Source organism: Ixodes scapularis, unplaced genomic scaffold (genome assembly GCF_016920785.2).
Source record: "Ixodes scapularis isolate PalLabHiFi unplaced genomic scaffold, ASM1692078v2 PGA_scaffold4__175_contigs__length_147842914, whole genome shotgun sequence".
NCBI classification, from domain to species: Eukaryota; Metazoa; Arthropoda; class Arachnida; order Ixodida; family Ixodidae; genus Ixodes; species Ixodes scapularis.
Window position 1 is genome coordinate 92,664,497 of NW_024609879.1, and position 20,752 is coordinate 92,685,248.

At 41.8% G+C, this 20,752-nt stretch overlaps 1 protein-coding gene across 1 annotated transcript in view; it reads left to right on the forward strand.

The window, feature by feature from the left end:
• Positions 1-14,296, forward strand: part of LOC8038424 (spliceosome-associated protein CWC27 homolog) — a 43,136-nt gene extending 28,840 nt beyond the window's left edge. The window contains exons 8-11 of the mRNA XM_040222627.2: positions 8,904-8,992; positions 10,170-10,303; positions 11,282-11,388; positions 14,110-14,296. Coding sequence (XP_040078561.2) covers positions 8,904-8,992; positions 10,170-10,303; positions 11,282-11,388; positions 14,110-14,275 — 496 coding nt within the window. The 3' untranslated portion in view covers positions 14,276-14,296. The remainder of the gene's footprint in view (positions 1-8,903; positions 8,993-10,169; positions 10,304-11,281; positions 11,389-14,109) is intronic.
• Positions 14,297-20,752: the final 6,456 nt, after the last annotated feature.

Genomic DNA, 20,752 nt, shown 5'->3' on the forward strand with positions numbered 1-20,752 from the left:
TGGTTGAGAACCACTGCTCTAGCTTGTGTGATAAGATTCTTTAGCTTTTGCCCTAAATTTTCCTTTGGCGTTTTATTTTTCGTTTTAATTGTAGGATTGTACATCTTATCAGGTATTTAAAGATATTTATACCTCTTCATTTCTATTAAAATTGGTTAGAACCAATAAACATGCCCACAAACCCTGGGTTACTAAAGATCACTTGAAATTAATGCATGCTAAAGCTGGCTTGTATAAAGCATTTTTAAGAACAAGAAACTTGGTCAAACTAGCAGAATTTAGGTCGCTAAGAACGCGCCTCAACGCAAAATTGAGGCGTGTGAAGCGAAGCTATTATAACCAACTTTTTGATTCTGAATGTATAAAACATCCTGACTTGCTTTGGAAAAGACTTGATGCTCTCTTGGACACAAATACTAACAATGATACAATAGAAAAATTAGTTATGGATGGGATGGAAGTGTGTGGTTCTAGAGTAGGAAATGCTTTTAATCGTCATTTTGTGAATGTTGGGTCTGGTTCCTACTGCAGTGATGCAGCATAAAATATTCACAGAGTTTATGAAACTGTATATTTTTATTCTGCCAATGAATATGAAGTTTTTTCGACGATAAATAATTTACGCAACAATTACATTTGTGATGCTGATAGTGTAAACATTAAACCCGTGACATTCGTTGTCGACCTTATTGTGCTTTTCTTAACAGACACTTATAACCTTGCTGTTTTGTGGGGTGTGTTTCCCGCAGGCATGAAAACAGCAAAAGTAACAGTACTGTTTCAAGGCAGGAGGTAGAAATAATAATAATAATAATAATAATCTTTATTTTTCGGGTGCCCTAAAACGGCCGAGCGGCCTTCTCTTAGGTACACCAACTCGTACAATAAAAACTCTTAAACAAAAATCCTACTCATTAAAAAGAAATAGATATGCATATACACTGACGCGCTATGAAGTGACGAAAAGTTCGTCCAACTGACAGCGAAATGTAGGCAGGGGTGTGGTGATGTCAACTTGAGGTGGCACAATGCTGTTATACAATGTCTGTAAACGAGAAAGAGGTGACACACGGCATGGTGAGCAGATATCAAAACAGGTGAGCTGTCTCGTCGCACGGAAAGGAACATGGAAATGGATTTTACTAATAAGCCATGAAGAATCAATGGCACCATTAATGATCTTATGCAGGAATACCAAGTCAAGGACTGTTCTTCTGTGTGATAAAAGCTTCAGCGAAAATCTATTCAGTAAGCATTCATAGTCATAATACACGCGTCGTCCAATCCATCTATCATAAACAATTCGAACAAATCTTTTTTGCACACGTTCTATGATCAAAGCCTGTGTTACAGAAATTGAATTCCAAATCACAGAAGCAAACTCGAGCCTTGAAACCACTAAGGATTGAAAAAGATGTATTGCACAATGGGGCTTTTTAAAATGCTTGGTCAAACGCGATATAACTCCTAGAACTTTCATTGCAGAGCTGACAACAAAAGAGACATGATTTTTAAAAGTTAATCCGCAGTCAATGAACACACCAAGATCCCTTACAATTGACACTCGTTCAATCGGATTTCCCTCAAGATGATAAGTGTTATTTATGATCGCGCGGCGTCTGCACAAAGATATCACTTTTGTTTTTAAAGGATTAAGAAATAACTGATTTTGTTTACACCACTGTGCTATATTAGACACATCATGTTGTATCAGATCACAATCTAAATGACAGTGAACACTCTTAAACAACTTGATATCGTCAGCAAACAAAAGCAGTTCAACGTTCTTTACACATGACGCTATATCATTTATAAAAATTGAAAACAGTAGAAAACCCAAAATTGAACCCTGGGGCACGCCTGATATTGAAAAAAACTCTTTGGAATAACTGTCAGCGACCCGAACACTATTTGATCGAAAAGACAAATAACTCTTAAACCAGTTACACAATTCTGTACAGACACCATACAGATGCAACTTGGACAAAAGCAACACGTGACTCACTTTATCGAAGGCTTTTGACAAATCAAAGTATATTGCATCTACTTGTTCTCTGTTTAAAACAAACGGCACACAGTAATCTAAAAAGGTACACAAATTTGTTTCCACAGACCTACCCTTTAAAAAACCGTGCTGCAAGGGCGTTATTTTTTGACGGAAATAAAAAGTCATCCTGCTATGCACAACAATCTCAAAAACCTTGGAAAAAGCACAAAGCAGAGAAACTGGACGGTAGTTCGCAACTACAGATGCGTCACCGCCTTTTAAGATAGGAACAACAACTGCTTTTTTCCAGAGCGAAGGGAAAACGCCTGAACTGAGTGACATATTAAAAATGTGCTTCAAAATAGGAATGAACAGCTGACTGCAACCTTTGATAACAAAACCTGGTACACCATCTACACCAGAAGAAAACTTCGGTTTTAACTTCCTTATCGCCTCGGCAATATCAAGAGAGTCCACTCTTATAGAACTCAAAAAATCGTGACAAATCAGCTCCTTATCCTCCGGTAGAACGGATTGCTGATTGTCAGAGAAACATTTGGCAAAATAATCAGCAAAAACATCTGCAACTTCATGAGGTGATGAAACATAACCCGGGGCGTTATCTGAGCAGGCACGTAAGCAGATGATAGGACTAACGTCACGTGTATGTTGCTTCGTGAACTTCCAGAAAGTCTTCGGGCGGCGAAACAAGCTATTTTCTACGCTGTCAAGATGCATGCGTTTATCGCGCTTGAACAGTTTCTTCGCCAAGGCCCGAAATAAACTGAATTTGGTGTACATAAGTGAAGAGCCGCATTTTTTATAAAGACGGTGGAAATGTTCTTTCTTGACCAAATAACATTTTAAATCCCTGGAAAACCATTCAGGATATTTGGATGGCTTTGTTGAACGCTTCGGTACAAAAGTGTCGATGGCATCTTTTACAATTGTCGTTAGAGTCTCGGTAGCACGATCGACATCAGACATGGCGAGAACGTTAGACCAGTCGAAAGTTTCAATATATTTATACAAGCCAAGGTAATCTCCTTTTAAAAAACTGTAAGCTAATGGCTTTGACGATATCCGCGACTTCCACGGAAGAGATAACTGGACTATTAAAGGTGGATGAAACTTATCAACTTGTACCAAAGGATCGGAAGCCAGACATAAGCTTAGAATGTGGACATTTGAAAGAACGAGATCTAAGATATTACCTGCGCAATTCGGTATTGAATTTAATTGTTCTAGACCACTCAAGTTAATAAAAGACAACAAAGAAAAGGCCTTTCTAGCTGTTAACGTATTATTGCTTAAAGCTTGCAATGACCACTCTACACCCGGAAGGTTAAAATCTCCGTATATCTGAACACGAAACTTGTCAAAATCGATCTGCTTTCCGAGAGATTCAAAATGTTCAATAAAAGTGGTTTCATCAAATAACGGGGGAAAATAGTACGTTCCTATCAGGTAATTAAATCCGTCACTTGCCTTAATCTCGATCCACACACATTCTGAATAAGTTTCAAGATCAAACCGCCTATGCGATGCCACGGAAACTTTAGTTGCAATTAAAACGCCCACTCCCATCGTTTGCCCCGTACACAAGTAGTCTCTATCCCTCCGATAGACCGTGTAGCTGGGGTTAAAGTAACTAGAGACTGATATACCATCACAAAGCCAGGTTTCAGTAATACATATAATATCATGACTTGAATTAGTTGAATTGTACAAAAACTCGTCGGCCTTAGACCTCAGGCCTCGTACATTTTGGTAAAACACGCTAAGTTTGTGCGTCATGAACGTTTTCTACTCCGTCATCAGTATGAACACGAGACTTGTCCAGTCGACCAAAGAACTGATGAAAAATGCTACCTTCAGGCCACACCTCGGTTTTGTTAATTGCGTCAAAAACTGACTCGTCACCCGAGATGTGGAACGAAGAGTATGTGTCAAATCGTGTAAACATTTTTGAACACAGGACCTGCCTCCCCGCTACAAGAGGTTCGATAAGTGCAAGAACATCGTCCACGCTCGTATCCGGATCTAGCCTAGATACAAAAAGTGCCAAACGACGATTCTTCCGAGGGACAGCGGTCACCTTACTTGGTTTAGCCGTTCCAGCTGACGGCTTGGTTCGCCGCCGGGGCCCCACCGTTGTGTAGCCGTCGTCCACAGCGTCCTTCTCACCCGCAGCTCTCGCACCCTTTGAGGGACTCGATTCCAAGCCAGCCCCAACCAGATTCGTCCCTGGAACTGTGTTGAGAAGCGAATCTGCAGCTCGAGGTCTCAACACTGACGTTGGTGCAGCAGGCGGCAGCGCTGCGACGGACGCGTACATGGTTGATGAAGAAGACGGAAGAGGCATTCGTTCATGGACACTTTTACGGAGATGAAGCACTTCGGAGCGAAGGCTGTTGTTGTCCGCCCTAAGGCACTTGAGTTCTGCCGTAACGATGTCCAATTTGCTTGACAGGCTTTCGATGAGGCGTAGCAGAGCGGGCGGAACGGAGCCGTCATCGAGCGTCACATTCGATGGTTCGACGAACGCCACAGGAGCGGGAACCACACCTCCGATACCAGCAGCGGCGTCATTCCTCGGTGACGCACTACTCCTTCGGGTGCAGCCCGAGCACTTGAAAGCGCTCGTGCCACTCTTCATGTAGAAATTGTACTCTTCATGGGTGACGTTCAAGCACTTACAATGAAAACGGCGATTGCAACCTGCCGAGCAGACAAGAAACTGCTGCTTCGCGTAGAAGCGAGCCTCGCACGAGCCACATACGTCTTTTTGCGGAGCGCAGGCGGACACGTCCTTCCCGTCCTGCGTCATTCCGAAGAAATAGTATGGGGAATGATCGTCCAACATCCATTCTTCCAATTTTTTCAAAAGCCCTAGAAAAGCTTATGCACTCGAGGATTACAGATTTCTCAGTTCACCATAATCTAATATTAGAATCTCAATTTGGATTTAGAAAATTTACGTTTGCACTTTTGCACTAAAAAGCAAATTTTAGACAATTTAGAAAAAACAGTTATCAATGATTGGTACTTTCCTTGACTTCAATAAAGCGTTCGATTGCATCAACCATGGTATACTTTTTGATAAGCTATTTTCTTATGGCTTTTGGGGTGTTTAATTTTCCTTGTTAAAGTCATATTTTGAAAACCGTTGCCAATATGTTTCTATAAACGAGCATAGGCCCTTTCCATTTATATATTAATTGCAGTGTTCCCCAAGAAAGCATCCTAGGTCCCCTTTTATTTCTTTTTTATATAAATGATATTATCACCATTGAGTCTGCTGTATATTTTAGTATTTATGGGATGACACAAGTATGATTATTTCCGATTCAGATAGGGAACATCGTACTAGCAAAGCAAATAATGTCCTTTAAAAGTTAAAAATCTGTTGTGAAAATAACTCCCGTCATATAAATGCTAGCAAGAGCAAGGCTATAATATTTTAACTGCACTCAAGAGCTCAACTCATCCTCTCTGAAATATGGCACTGATATTATATATTATGTTGAAAATCTAAAAACTCTGTGTGTACCGATTTTTTATAACTTGTCTTGGAACGACCATAGTAGACATGTTCGCACTAAACTTTCCTGAATAGTTGGTCTGATAAATAAATATAGAAACATCTTACCCACAGGTGTCAAAATTCAACTTTCTGAATCACTATTCTATCCCATCTTATGCTATGTGAATCTACTATGGGGGTCTACTGGCATAGCAAATTTAAACTACTCTGGATATTGCAAAAAAAAAAAAAATGCTGTGCGAGCCGTAGCAAACGACCCTTTTAACTTTCTATCCTTGCCTCTTTTTGATAAATACTCCATACTTGATGTATCAAAAATTTATTCTCAACAATTAATATTAATATTCCAGTCTGCCATGAAAGGAAAGTTTGAAACATTTCTCACCACCGCTGACCTTCATTTGTTGAATTCAATTTGTCAAACTCATTAGATACATCCATGGCATATGCCACAATCACGAACAAACTTTGGACGTCAAAGAAATAAACATACTTTCTCAAACTACTAAATCATGCCGCGTCACTAGAAATTGATTTTATGTCATTGAGCAAAAACAATATACCTAACATTGTATAATATTTGCTACTGAAACATACTGTCGAGACCGGTTATAACGAAGTCAACGGGAATCGGAAATCGCTTCGCTATATCCGCTTCTTCATTATATATGAACTCGTACAAATAAACATGAAAAAACAAAGATAACACGGGTTGTCACGGGCACATGTTTATCGAGCCTGCAGAAAGCGGTCGAGGTTTCCCTGCACGCGTCCTCTGCTAGATCTGAGCCGCTTCTCCCCAACTGCGAGAGGCTCCGATCGAAAAGAGATCTTAATACATACAAACCGTGTCGACAGCTGCGACGGCCCCGCGGAGGATGCCGGTAATGGATGCCATTCTTTACGTTTATGCGCACACCGTCAAGGATGGCACGCTTTTAATTCGAGCAGATTGCCTTCGTCTTTCCCGCCAAGGTGCCGGCGGTGCCGGGATTCTCTATCGTTGAGTGGCGATGATTCGCCGAATCGGTGCTTGAGTGAAGTAGACTTTTGTGCAAGAGCGACCTCACCGTCCATATGTTGACACGGATCAGGAAGCAAACAAAGAAGTGTGCACGGCACCGAGTTTGCACTCAAGCCTGTCTGTCGTCGGTGTAGATGGGGCAACTGCTGGATTGGGGTCCTGTGGTTTGTGGGCCGCGTTTGCAAAATGAGTTGCAACATGCAAGGAGTCAAAACTCAAAAGTGTTCACCTTCTGCAAATGTGTCCGCCTCCCCGCGCAGTTTCCTCGCCACACTGGCCACGCGACAATCAAATGCAGGCATACTTAGTGCTCCCTCTCTCAAGTCTTGGCTCGTCTGTCATCTCTGCCGGTACATTGTTGCCAGCGCTCCGAACGCCCCTATCGGCATGCCACAACAGCTTCTCCGCTTGCGATGCGCTAAAGCGGCTTCCCAGATAAGGAGCGGGGAGCAGACGACGTTGCAGAGACTGCCACCGCCGGCCTTTCCAGCATCTTTTGCTTCCTGTTCTGGGTGGCTTTTCGGCTGCGGCAGCAAAGTGCGGCAGTCTGAAACTTAGATCAGCATTTTATTCTTTTTTTAACTTATCACAAAATTTCTCTTTTCTATATCCGCAGGAGCCGCTCAATTTCCTTCGTTAAAAACAGACACAAATGCATTGAAAAAATGCAATAGGGAATTGGAAATGGTGATCGCTTCACTGTAGCCGCTATTTCATTATAACCAACTTCAGTGCAACCGGTCTCGACAGTACCTCATATTGGATATATTTGTGTGCTTATTTGTTTTATTTATTGATGGATTTTTTCTTATATCTTGTTTTCCACCTAAGTATGTGTTGCTTGCTTTATAGGGGTACCAAGGACTGGTCAAGCTGTGAAAACCAGCTTTTTCCTATGGTTTTCCCCCAATCGTTGTGGACGGAAAGAGAGCAGTTTCAATGTTTCAAGCTCAGGGCACTATGGAACTATAATAGATATGAAGTGGTCAGAGGTATATGGAAAGGAGTGATGGTACCAGGACTGTCTTTTGGCAATAGAGTACTGTCCATGAAATTAGAGGTTCAATCAGGATTAGAAATTCGACAAAGAAGCGTAGGCAGATTGGCACTGGGAGCACATGGAAAAACACCAAATGAGGGAGTATAGGGGGACATGGGCTGGTTGTCTTTTGAGAGTAGGGAGGCAATTGGTAAAAACAGTGGTGGACCAAAATGGATGATAAGTGGTGGACACGGAAGGTATTCAAGGATTTATACATGGAAAAGTTTAAATGCAAAGTAGACAAACTGAACCCGAAAGCTTACATTTAAATACCTACACACTAGTGATAGGGCTGAACAGACTACTACTTCAGCAGAAAAGGGGGTGAAAGGGGCAGAAAGAAAAATCTGGGAGGGAAGAACTCAGGAAAAATTAGCTCTAACAATGTATGGGTTACAAAAGCAGGACTTAAGAAAAGAAAATGTGTTTGACAATTCACTCAGAAGTTCTTTACTGTTTGAGGCAAGAACGGGAGTTTTGAGGACGAGGATGCATAGGGCTACATTTCAAGGGACAGATACATTATATGCCACATGCCATAATGAAAGCGAGACACTAGAGCACTTGGTTGTGAAGTACACGGGGCTTTGGCCTGCCCTCCCTAAGAGGGCAATGGATTGGGCCGGAGCCCTGGCTTTTGCTGATGGGGATGGAAAGACGGAAGAAAGAAGGATTACAGTCACAAAGAGGCGATTAGGAGATTGGTAAAACTTACTCTAGGGAAAATTGAACGATGCACAATTAATCTTTTGAATACAATGTGAAATACGCCGAGTTGTGGTAAATACTTCAACGTTGCGTTTGTTCCGCTTAGTATTTTGGGTTCGATTGCTGGTGTGAGGTCATGGACAAGGGAGTGCAACTATGGCAGTGGTCGCATTTGCTGAAAATACTGCAGTGCGGTGGAGGCTTCGTTGTGTGCCGATAAATTATTTACAGGCTCTTGGCACATCTTGCATTGTGTTTCACAATTTGGGATGCCATACATATTTTTTTAGCGTAGAAAAATGGAACCTAAGTTTTTTTCTCTAGGCAATGTATGTATTTCGAAACAGGTGGCGTGCTTCCATGCAAAGGCAAACTCTTTCGTTATTACTCTGTGATATGACAGCGACTGTCTCCAAAGCCTAACTCCAGCTGTGTTTGCGCAGAGGTGAGTAGGAAGGGTATGTCTATGTGGATCGCGATTGAATACTTGGCCACATTGTGCGGCCTTGCCTTGTTTCTGTTTAGCAGGCTACCCTCTGGCTAGTATGAGACCCATGATTACCAGAGGCCTCACAGTCCTTCTGTCTGGTTTCAGCGGAGAGATTCGAAAGGAGTTCCGGCAACTCAAGCGGGAGATGCGGGCACAGGAAGAGGCTCGCCAGGAAAAGGCTGCTGAAGGAGATGGTGAGAGAGGGGCGCTACCTCTTCGGAGACTTGAGCACTGGCTATCTTTGCAATGGGAAATGTTTAAAACCATTTGGAAAAAAAGTTTTGGCATCCACTTACAACTGAAATGCTAAAAAAAGAGAACAGACAACATACTCAGTGTTGTCTGTCCCCCTCGGATGGTTTTTCTTTAGTTTTAACATGGAATGCGTTATAGGGCTGGCTCGTAGCAGTGCCCTGTAACAGAGATTTGCGTAACGCACATTTCTATAATGCACATTCCTCTAATGCACATTCCTGTAATGTATATTTCTGTAATGCACATTCCTGTAATGCAGTCCTGTAACCCAGTCCTTGATGCTGGAGCATTGTACAGTACTCCACCAGTGTAAGGAAAGCACCGGAGAAAATGTGGAAGCGTTCAGTTTTGAACCAGGGTTTCTCTGGTTGTAAATCCAATGCTAAACCAACTGCTTCAACGGCACGTGCGGGAAATGCGAGTTTGAAATGTCATCACAAGACAGCAAGCCCACATGCGATGAGGGCGTGTGCAGGAGTGAAGGGGGCAAGAGCATGGGCTTTGGAAGAAACGGGAAGACACGAAATAGTAGGGTCGAAGCTGAAGCGCGTGACTGCAGACAACTGCAAAATGGAATGCGAACTACGCTTTCCACTTTGTGGACTGCTGGCAGGGAGCTTTCTTTCGGAGACTCCACACGCGACGATGTGCACACCGTCGAGGCGTAAAATGCGCATACCGAATTCTCCTTTGCAACATCCCCGCTTTGGGGTCCTTGCAGAGCAATGCAGCATACATTCTGCATTACTGCTGCCTTTGCCTGTGTAGTGCTTGAAAGGATTTAATTTTCTTGTTTTTATTTTACTACAGCATAGAACAGAGAGCAGCAAGCGATGCAGCAAAATGCCGTTTATATGGTTTTATTTGATATGTCTTTCACCCCGTTTTATTTGGAAAACATGTCTTTTGATGAGCATGTCAGGAGGACTGTGTGTCTCTAAGTGTCAAGAAGTGAGCAAACTGACGTCGAAGATAGCACGTGACAGTCCCAGACTAGCACACACAGCAATTTGAGACCATACAGCAGTATGATTGTTTCGCTATCCTTCAGTTACCGAGTGATGCAGGGCTTCTCCTAGTTTTGCCCTCGCTAATGCAGTTCGGCTGTGCATGCAGGGCAAGAAGACGAGAACAGCGAGACGGAGGAAGAGCGGAGGAACGCGCTGTTCAAGGCATATCGGGATGAGCAGCGGCTCTATACGGAGAAGAAGAAAACGCAGCTGAAGAAAGGATCGCAGAGGGAACAGCAGGTGAGCAATTTGTTCTTTTGAGGACTGCGCGAAACACCGCACATCGGCTTCTGACTGTATTTCAGGTGACTAATGATTTCTCGCAAAATTAAAAAAAACACCAAGCTCAAAAAAAAAAAAAAAAAAAAAAGCGAGTTAGGAAAGTTGGCATTTGCACATAGAAAGCTCAAGCTAGGCACAGGTAGCCGACAACAATTGCGTTGTCTGCTCACTGCACCTATTGGGAAATGGCACCACAAGTTACATTAATTGCTATTTCGGTCGTCTGTGAACATAAACGGCATCGACTTTGGCAAGTTTGTTGGTCTCGTTTACCCAAGGAGAACTATGCCTTGACATTTCACAAAGTAAAATTGATCATCTCGATGCACCTTCTGTGAAAGGTTGTGCTTTCTGCGTGCACGCACCGATTTTTCCAGCTCATTTCTACAGATTAAAGGCTGCTTCACGCAGCACTGTTGTCTTGCGTTACGAAACTCACGTACGCTTGCATGAGAACATCCGTGCTTAGTACGAAGCTTCGCAACCGGTTAATAGCTTGGCATGCAAAACACCTAGCACAGATGTGCCGGCAACTTGCTGTCTATCTCAACATAAGCCTTCATAAGCGTTGTAATGTAAGAAAATGGTGCTGCATGAACCACCTCTTAGATCCACCTTGTAGAAAACTCAAAAATACATTTTAACCGAAAGTAATTTTAAAAATTTTGTTTCATACTTGATGTCTCGAAATAAAAGCTAGTTTCGGTTTCGCGCTCACGAAAGGATGACGAGGCGACGTTTCGGAAAAGACGTGTCGGTCCGTGCCAGGGGGACGGATGCCGAACTTGACCGTCGGCCGACATTTCGCCTAAAACGCGACCCTGCGTACGACGGTTCAGTCGAACGGATTGAAATGGTGCGAAAAGTTTTCAGCGACATGGTTTGCCGTTCCGGACTCTGGATCCGGGGGTTCACGGCTCGCTTGTCTCCGTGCAGACGTTGGCGGCCCTAGCCAAGTTCCAAGCAAAGCTGAAGGAGGTCCAGGAACGGGAACCTGCAAGTCCGGAAAAGGAGGGGGAAGAGGAGGAGGGCTCCGACCGGTGGTGAGCCGACACAATTCGATTTGAAGAAGGAGAGAACGGTTGGGAGGGGATTCAGTCGTCCCGCCTCCAGCACGAGCTCCCTACCTATGACGACGCTTCAACGTCTCGTGCACACCGAGTGCGCACACGCGGCCAAAGCGCGGCGGAAGGCACGGAGTGCGTGCCACAGGTCGGGCGTTCAGAAGAAACGCCTTGCCGTTTTCCCTCTGCTGGTGGCTATATAATGAGCAGGTAGATAGTAGACATAATAAGAACTATCGCATAAGGACAAAGACACAGACGCTTGCGTGCGTCTCGCGTGTTCCTTTACCGTGGCTTTGTCCTTGTGCTCTGCCTTCAATGCGATGGCAAGGACAAGCGAACCCGACAAACTTAAGCGTGCCCAGCTCGGCTTGTAACCAACGTAGCAGGCGACACGCGGCTGTTACGTACTTACTTCGTTTATGCATAAGGAGGGTGATGCGTGCACTGAGTGTGATGCTCGTATTTTTTCGAGTGTCGATTGTGGAGGGTTAGCCCCTTTGAGCACGCTTCTTACCAAGCAGCGTTGCACTGCAGAGAAGACGCACGTGCGGATCTCGCTTTCACGGGTGTTGCTTCTCCGCAGTGCACCGCCGCTCGGTAGGAAGTGCGCTCAAAGAGGCTAACCCGCTGCGATCGTCATCTCAAAGACTACATATGGGCCAGTCAGCAACTTGAGAGGAAAGTAGACTTTCGAAGCGGAAACTTTGTGGATTTCGGTATTTACACTAGTGTGGATTTCGATATCTACACTAGAATAAAATTTTCAGGATTGAACTGTGGTTATTATGCAAGAGTATGTTTTAGGCAGAGATGTCCTGACAACCTTAATTTATCATTCGTGATTGACGAAAATAATTCCTGGAGAGGGGTACAAGGGGGCAAAGGACAAACACAGATCTACAAGCACAGCTAGGTGACTGGTGTGCGACTGAAAAAAATCTGCCTGGTCCTGGTATCGAACCAGGGACCTCTATATTTCCGGTGGAGCGCCCTGCTAACTGAGCTAACTAGGAGTCAGACGTCAGTAGAGCAAACAGGTTTTATCAGCTGCCACAAGTCTAACACCAACAACGGTGAATGGCCTGCAATTTAAGGTGAAAACGCAATTAATGCAAAGGGGCAAGCGAGCTGGACAAGAATGACGAAAATAATCCCTGAAGAAGGGGAACAAAGGAGACAAAGGACAAACGCAAATCTCCAAACACAACAAGGCGACTGGTGTGCAACTGAAAAAATCCACCTGGTCCTGGTATAGAACCAGGGTCGCGCACCAGTCAACTAGCTGTGTTTGGTGATTTGTGTTTGTCCTTTGTTACCCTTCTTATACAATCTTGTGCGCAACAAAGACGAGGACAAAAGGAGAGAAGAGGACACAACAAGGCGCAACTTTCAACTGAATTTTATTGAAAACGTGTTCCGGTATATATATAGTCTCAACCATCGTTACAATGACAACAACAAAAAAAGACAAAAGTAAAGGAAAAATAAACACCATGACAGAGCATAACTGGGAAACAACACTATCTCGTTCTCAGGAAAAACAATTCCTTCTCCGATAATGCGATCGACGGCATAGCAACACACATGTCTCCTAAATAATCAATGTGCTCGGCTTCTATGATTTCGCGTGTTACCGCTGACTTGCATTTCCCAATTTTTACGCATTCATCCAACAGTGGGGTACACCCGCATGTCCTGCAATGCAAGTCAAGAAAGCCACCATTCTTTTTTTGCACGTTGTTATTGTGCTCAAGTTGCGCACAAGATTGTATAAGATGTCAAACCAACTCGCCCAAACAACCACTCTTCTTGTTACCCTTGTTCCTCTTCTCCAGGGATTATTTTCGTCATTCTTGTCCAGCTAGCTTGCACCGTTGCATTTAATTGCATTACCATAATTCATGATTCTTTTTATCCTCTCAAATTTGGAGAAGATATTTGCAAATAGCAAGACCTATGCATTCCCTCGACTAGGTATATCTGGGCACTTCTATAGTAACTTTATTTTTAGGGCTGATGTCTCATTTACTTGCCATCCTAATCTAAGCCATTGGACTTCATAAAACTGCAATCCACAAAAAAAAAAAAAAATTGTTGAGCGAGGTTTTTTTTATTGTGTGCTTGTGTTCTTAGAGTGGTTGTCTTTTGGGGTGCACCGTTACGTTACAAGCCACTATTTGCTTTAAACTCGCTTTGAATTCAAAATCCACTATACGCACATGCCTAGCTTTTTCACTTCCAATAAGACATGTTGACGAATAGGGTCCGCCACCTATGCCATTTGTTCACATGCAGACACTTAGTTAATGGTGTCGTATTGGGTGTTGGTGAGACGCTGCAGTATGACGAGTGGCTCCGTCGATGACCAGACTCAGTATGTACAATCTGGGATGTATTTGGGCCGCATGAACTCAAGCTTATTCCAATTTGTTTGTTTGTGGAGTCACCCTGGTGCCCTCTGCCAGTCGACAAGTCGACTTCTAGATCACCAGCTCGTCTTAAGTTCAAACAAAGACCGGAATGTATAAAGGTCGAGTTCAAAACAGTCCATTCATAATGTCGCAGAAGCCGTGAGTAATTTGACACCTTTAAGAATTATGAAAAAACGTTGTGGCTCCAAAGTTCCCCATTATATCCTAGTCTGTCATTCCTACGAAAACTTGTTCAAAAGGCTCGATGGCGTTGGGATTTGCGCAGGTTGGCACACGCGTTGCACTTTGAGGAGCAAGGTCCGGTGCTGGCCCGAGATGCGGCCAACGTCAACCCCGAGGAAGCATACGACATCAGCGATCCAAGGAACGCCATGAACCAGAGGCGCAGGGACCGCAAGCGAAAGAGTCACCACTCTGAGCGGCGGCATTAAACTTACTCTTTTCATTCTCTCTATGCGCGCGTCTCTCGCCATACAAACCGTCGGTGGCCGATTATCGACGTAGCTGGATGCGCAAGTCCCTTTCATCTATTGTGCTGCCTGGTGCTCTTTACATTGCATTTGGTGGTCAGTTTTCTAGCTGTGCTTCCGTGACATAGGTCACAGCGCTAAGTATTCCCATGCCCAGCACTTTCTTGCCCATTGTTTGTTTATGAATTGCGACTTGTCGCAAACCGGTTTGGAATGGTTCCTTCATTTTGCTTCGGTTCAGGTTCAGCTCCAAGATGGCGGCAACCATTTTATTTCGGGTTCTGTTCCGGTTCGGGAACGACAAACGGTTCAGTTCCAGTTCTGGTTCGACACCTTGTGGCTACGTCACAATTAAATATCACAACACTCGTGCGAAAAGGGTCGACATAAAGGTGAACGGAGGGCTGCGGCAAAGCACCTTGCTTTGAAATGTATACCGCCTGTAGATTTAGTTCCAATACTGCTCCTAAAATTTTCAACCCAGTCCAAGAATACAAGAAAAAATTGTTCACTTCATGAAATCAACATTGAAGGGATAAAGACCACCTTGCGTAAAAATTAAATTCCAGGTGAGCTTTTCTCCAGCTGTTTATCTAAAGACCGGTAGCTTTTCTCCGGACCTGCACAAAAGTAGGTGAGCTTTTCTCCGGGATTCAGAACATGTCTTCATCTATCCTGGCTTGCAGTTACCCCCTATATTCACTCATGTGCCCTCTCGCTTTGGAATTAAGTTGAGAAGCACGCAAGTTTTCCCGCACCTTGCCACAAAAAGCCTGTTTCTAGAAGTCTTTCCTTGCCAGGAGATGCGCTTCTATGCTGCTGCTTCAGTGCTGCCAGCAGTGGAGGCAATGTCCGTAGTAGATGTCGTGTCTGCTGAGCCTGAACTGTGTCCCCTCAAGGTGAGCAACCATGACACCTACTTCAGAGGGCTAGCAGAAGTGCTTGGGATTGAGCTATAACTTGGCGAGCTGTGAAGACTGCGACCCCCGGGACCCAATAGCGGTGTCGGAGCAAGGCACTTGACCACTGCATGCTCGAGGCCACAGAGACCTCGTTACCACTACAGCAAGTAGTTCTAGGCTCCTTTTTTCTTTTGACGGCACTTGAACTTGCGCGATTCCATGTCTATCGACACTAGGCTACACGGCTTGGAAGAAAGACAAAGACATGTTACTTTTTCATGATATTTAATTCGGACCAACCCTTCTCTGAGAATGCGACTTTTGAAGGATTTTTGAACGATTGCAGCTCTTTAATCGATTGCTTCCGCTCAAAACGTCGCCCTGGCATTAGCACCCGCCACAAATGCGCGGGTAAATTGAACATACGGTTGTCGCATGAACTGTTGACGAAGTGCTCGCTATTCTAGTGGACGTCAATGTTGCAGCGGTGGACGTTCATCTGAAGTTGGTTGGTTTTGCAGCAGACGACAGCCGGTTCCTCCGAGCCTTGCATTTCGCGCAGCGACACACACACATGCTCCCGCGATGTTGGGTCACATGCCTCGCTCTGACGCTCTTATTCGGTCGCAGGGGCTGTAGCCTTCACAGTGTTCAACAGGGCACCATAAACCACGAAAAATCACTCATAGCCATATCTCAAGTGGATGGCCATATTTCTGGAAAATAAAGGAGCGAATGAAGGAGAATGTTGGCGTCATCGCAGAAGAGTTGAGAAGGAGGAGAAATGGCCTCGCTCCCGTTCCTCTTCCTGCCCTCGCGGAGTCAAAGCGAAAAGAGGAGGAAATGAAAATCGCGAGGTCACGTCTTTTCCGCCCTTAAAAATGACGATCCGTTGGAGATACCGTTTTATGAGCGACGTTTTCGAATTTGTAGTGTCTGCGTATTGATTCTGCATTGTTTTCTAAAATTCGATTTTCGGCTCAGCAACCCTTTAAGCGCATCTTTTTTTAAAGCATGGACCTTGACTTTGCAATATGAAGGCTGTATCAACATTTATAACGAAAGAGGAACGGCAGACCACCCCCCGGATGGCCGGCTCTTCTGGCAGTCCGAAGCATGGAGGCATAGATCTGTGGCCGCAGCAACGCATCAAACATGCAAAGATGGGACTTATACAGCAACTTATAGACCCGAAAATACAGCACTTTTAAAATGCATTTAAGTTGGAGTACTAGATCCTTTAGAAATATCTGTAAGATATGAACTTCCCCCTAAAAGTATAAAAGATAAAGTAACTTTGGCGCCGTATTTAAGTTACTAATATGTCGGAACAAAATGCATTTAAGTTGGAGTACTATATCCTTTAGAAGTATCTGTAAGATATGAAATTCCCCCTAAAAGTATAAGAGATAAAGTAACTTGGGTGCCGTATTTAAGTTACTAATATGTTGGAACACAATGCATTTAAGTTGGAGTACTAGATCCTTTAGAAGTATCTGTAAGATATGAAATTCCCCCTAAAAGTATAAGAGATAAAGTAACTTGGGTGCCGTATTTAAGTTACTAATATGTCGGAACACAATGCATTTAAGTTGAGTACTAGATCCTTTAGAAGTATCTGTAAGATATGAAATTCCCCCTAAAAGTATAAGAGATAAAGTAACTTGGGTGCCGTATTTAAGTTACTAATATGTCGGAACACAATGCATTTAAGTTGGAGTACTAGATCCTTTAAAAGTATTTAGGATATGAAATTCCCACAAAAGTATAAAAGATAAAGTAACTTGGGGCGCCGTATTCAAGTTACTAATAGATCGGAACAAAATGCATTTAAGTTGGAGTACTAGATCCTTTAGAAGTATCTGTAAGATATGAAATTCCCCCTAAAAGTATAAAAGAGAAAGTAACTTGGGCGCCATATTTAAGTTACTAATATGTCGGAACAAAATGCATTTAAGTTGGAGTACTAGATCCTTTAGAAGTATTTAGGATATGAAATTCCCACAAAAGTATAAAAGATAAAGTAACTTGGGGCGCCGTATTCAAGTTACTAATATGTCGGAACACAATGCATTTAAGTTGGAGTACTAGATCCTTTAGAAGTATCTGTAAGATATGAAATTCCCCCTAAAAGTATAAGAGATAAAGTAACTTGGGTGCCGTATTTAAGTTACTAATATGTCGGAACACAATGCATTTAAGTTGGAGTACTGGATCCTTTAGAAGTATCTGTAAGATATGAAATTCCCCCTAAAAGTATAAGAGATAAAGTAACTTGGGTGCCGTATTTAAGTTACTAATATGTCGGAACACAATGCATTTAAGTTGGAGTACTAGATCCTTTAGAAGTATCTGTAAGATATGAAATTCCCCCTAAAAGTATAAAAGATAAAGTAACTTTGGCGCCGTATTTAAGTTACTAATATGTCGGAACAAAATGCATTTAAGTTGGAGTACTATATCCTTTAGAAGTATCTGTAAGATATGAAATTCCCCCTAAAAGTATAAGAGATAAAGTAACTTGGGTGCCGTATTTAAGTTACTAATATGTCGGAACACAATGCATTTAAGTTGGAGTACTAGATCCTTTAGAAGTATCTGTAAGATATGAAATTCCCCCTAAAAGTATAAGAGATAAAGTAACTTGGGTGCCGTATTTAAGTTACTAATATGTCGGAACACAATGCATTTAAGTTGGAGTACTAGATCCTTTAGAAGTATCTGTAAGATATGAAATTCCCCCTAAAAGTATAAGAGATAAAGTAATTTGGGTGCCGTATTTAAGTTACTAATATGTCGGAACACAATGCATTTAAGTTGGAGTACTAGATCCTTTAGAAGTATCTGTAAGATATGAAATTCCCCCTAAAAGTATAAGAGATAAAGTAATTTGGGTGCCGTATTTAAGTTACTAATATGTCGGAACACAATGCATTTAAGTTGGAGTACTAGATCCTTTAGAAGTATTTAGGATATGAAATTCCCACAAAAGTATAAAAGATAAAGTAACTTGGGGCGCCGTATTCAAGTTACTAATATGTCGGAACAAAATGCATTTAAGTTGGAGTACTAGATCCTTTAGAAGTATCTGTAAGATAAGAAATTCCCCCTAAAAGTATAAGAGATAAAGTAACTTGGGTGCCATATTTAAGTTACTAATATGTCGGAACACAATGCATTTAAGTTGGAGTACTAGATCCTTTAGAAGTATCTGTAAGATATGAAATTCCCCCTAAAAGTATAAGAGATAAAGTAACTTGGGTGCCGTATTTAAGTTACTAATATGTCGGAACACAATGCATTTAAGTTGGAGTACTAGATACTTTAGAAGTATCTGTAAGATATGAAATTCCCCCTAAAAGTATAAGAGATAAAGTAACTTGGGTGCCATATTTAAGTTACTAATATGTCGGAACACAATGCATTTAAGTTGGAGTACTAGATCCTTTAGAAGTATCTGTAAGATATGAAATTCCCCCTAAAAGTATAAGAGATAAAGTAACTTGGGTGCCGTATTTAAGTTACTAATATGTCAGAACAAAATGCATTTAAGTTGGAGTACTAGATCCTTTAGAAGTATCTGTAAGATATGAAATTCCCCCTAAAAGTATAAGAGATAAAGTAACTTTGGCGCCGTATTTAAGTTACTAATATGTCGGAACAAAATGCATTTAAGTTGGAGTACTATATCCTTTAGAAGTATCTGTAAGATATGAAATTCCCCCTAAAAGTATAAGAGATAAAGTAACTTGGGTGCCGTATTTAAGTTACTAATATGTCGGAACACAATGCATTTAAGTTGGAGTACTAGATTCTTTAGAAGTATCTGTAAGATATGAAATTCCCCCTAAAAGTATAAGAGATAAAGTAACTTGGGTGCCGTATTTAAGTTACTAATATGTCGGAACACAATGCATTTAAGTTGGAGTACTAGATCCTTTAGAAGTATCTGTAAGATATGAAATTCCCCCTAAAAGTATAAGAGATAAAGTAACTTGGGTGCCGTATTTAAGTTACTAATATGTCGGAACACAATGCATTTAAGTTGGAGTACTAGATCCTTTAGAAGTATCTGTAAGATATGAAATTCCCCCTAAAAGTATAAGAGATAAAGTAACTTGGGTGCCGTATTTAAGTTACTAATATGTCGGAACACAATGCATTTAAGTTGGAGTACTAGATACTTTAGAAGTATTTAGGATATGAAATTCCCACAAAAGTATAAAAGATAAAGTAACTTGGGGCGCCGTATTCAAGTTACTAATATGTCGGAACAAAATGCATTTAAGTTGGAGTACTAGATCCTTTAGAAGTATCTGTAAGATATGAAATTCCCCCTAAAAGTATAAAAGAGAAAGTAACTTGGGCGCCATATTTAAGTTACTAATATGTCGGAACAAAATGCATTTAAGTTGGAGTACTAGATCCTTTAGAAGTATTTAGGATATGAAATTCCCACAAAAGTATAAAAGATAAAGTAACTTGGGGCGCCGTATTCAAGTTACTAATATGTCGGAACACAATGCATTTAAGTTGGAGTACTAGATCCTTTAGAAGTATCTGTAAGATATGAAATTCCCCCTAAAAGTATAAGAGATAAAGTAACTTGGGTGCCGTATTTAAGTTACTAATATGTCGGAACACAATGCATTTAAGTTGGAGTACTAGATCCTTTAGAAGTATTTAGGATATGAAATTCCCACAAAAGTATAAAAGATAAAGTAACTTGGGGCGCCGTATTCAAGTTACTAATATGTCGGAACAAAATGCATTTAAGTTGGAGTACTAGATCCTTTAGAAGTATCTGTAAGATATGAAATTCCCCCTAAAAGTATAAAAGAGAAAGTAACTTGGGCGCCATATTTAAGTTACTAATATGTCGGAACAAAATGCATTTAAGTTGGAGTACTAGATCCTTTAGAAGTATCTGTAAGATATGAAATTCCCCCTAAAAGTATAAGAGATAAAGTAACTTGGGTGCCATATTTAAGTTACTAATATGTCGGAACACAATGCATTTAAGTTGGAGTACTAGATCCTTTAGAAGTATCTGTAAGATATGAAATTCCCCCTAAAAGTATAAGAGATAAAGTAACTTGGGTGCCATATTTAAGTTACTAATATGTCGGAACACAATGCATTTAAGTTGGAGTACTAGATCCTTTAGAAGTATCTGTAAGATATGAAATTCCCCCTAAAAGTATAAGAGATAAAGTAGCTTGGGTGCCATATTTAAGTTACTAATATGTCGGAACACAATGCATTTAAGTTGGAGTACTAGATCCTTTAGAAGTATCTGTAAGATATGAAATTCCCCCTAAAAGTATAAGAGATAAAGTAACTTGGGTGCCGTATTTAAGTTACTAATATGTCGGAACACAATGCATTTAAGTTGGAGTACTAGATCCTTTAGAAGTATTTAGGATATGAAATTCCCACAAAAGTATAAAAGAAAAAGTAACTTGGGGCGCCGTATTCAACTTACTAATATGTCGGAACAAAATGCATTTAAGTTGGAGTACTAGATCCTTTAGAA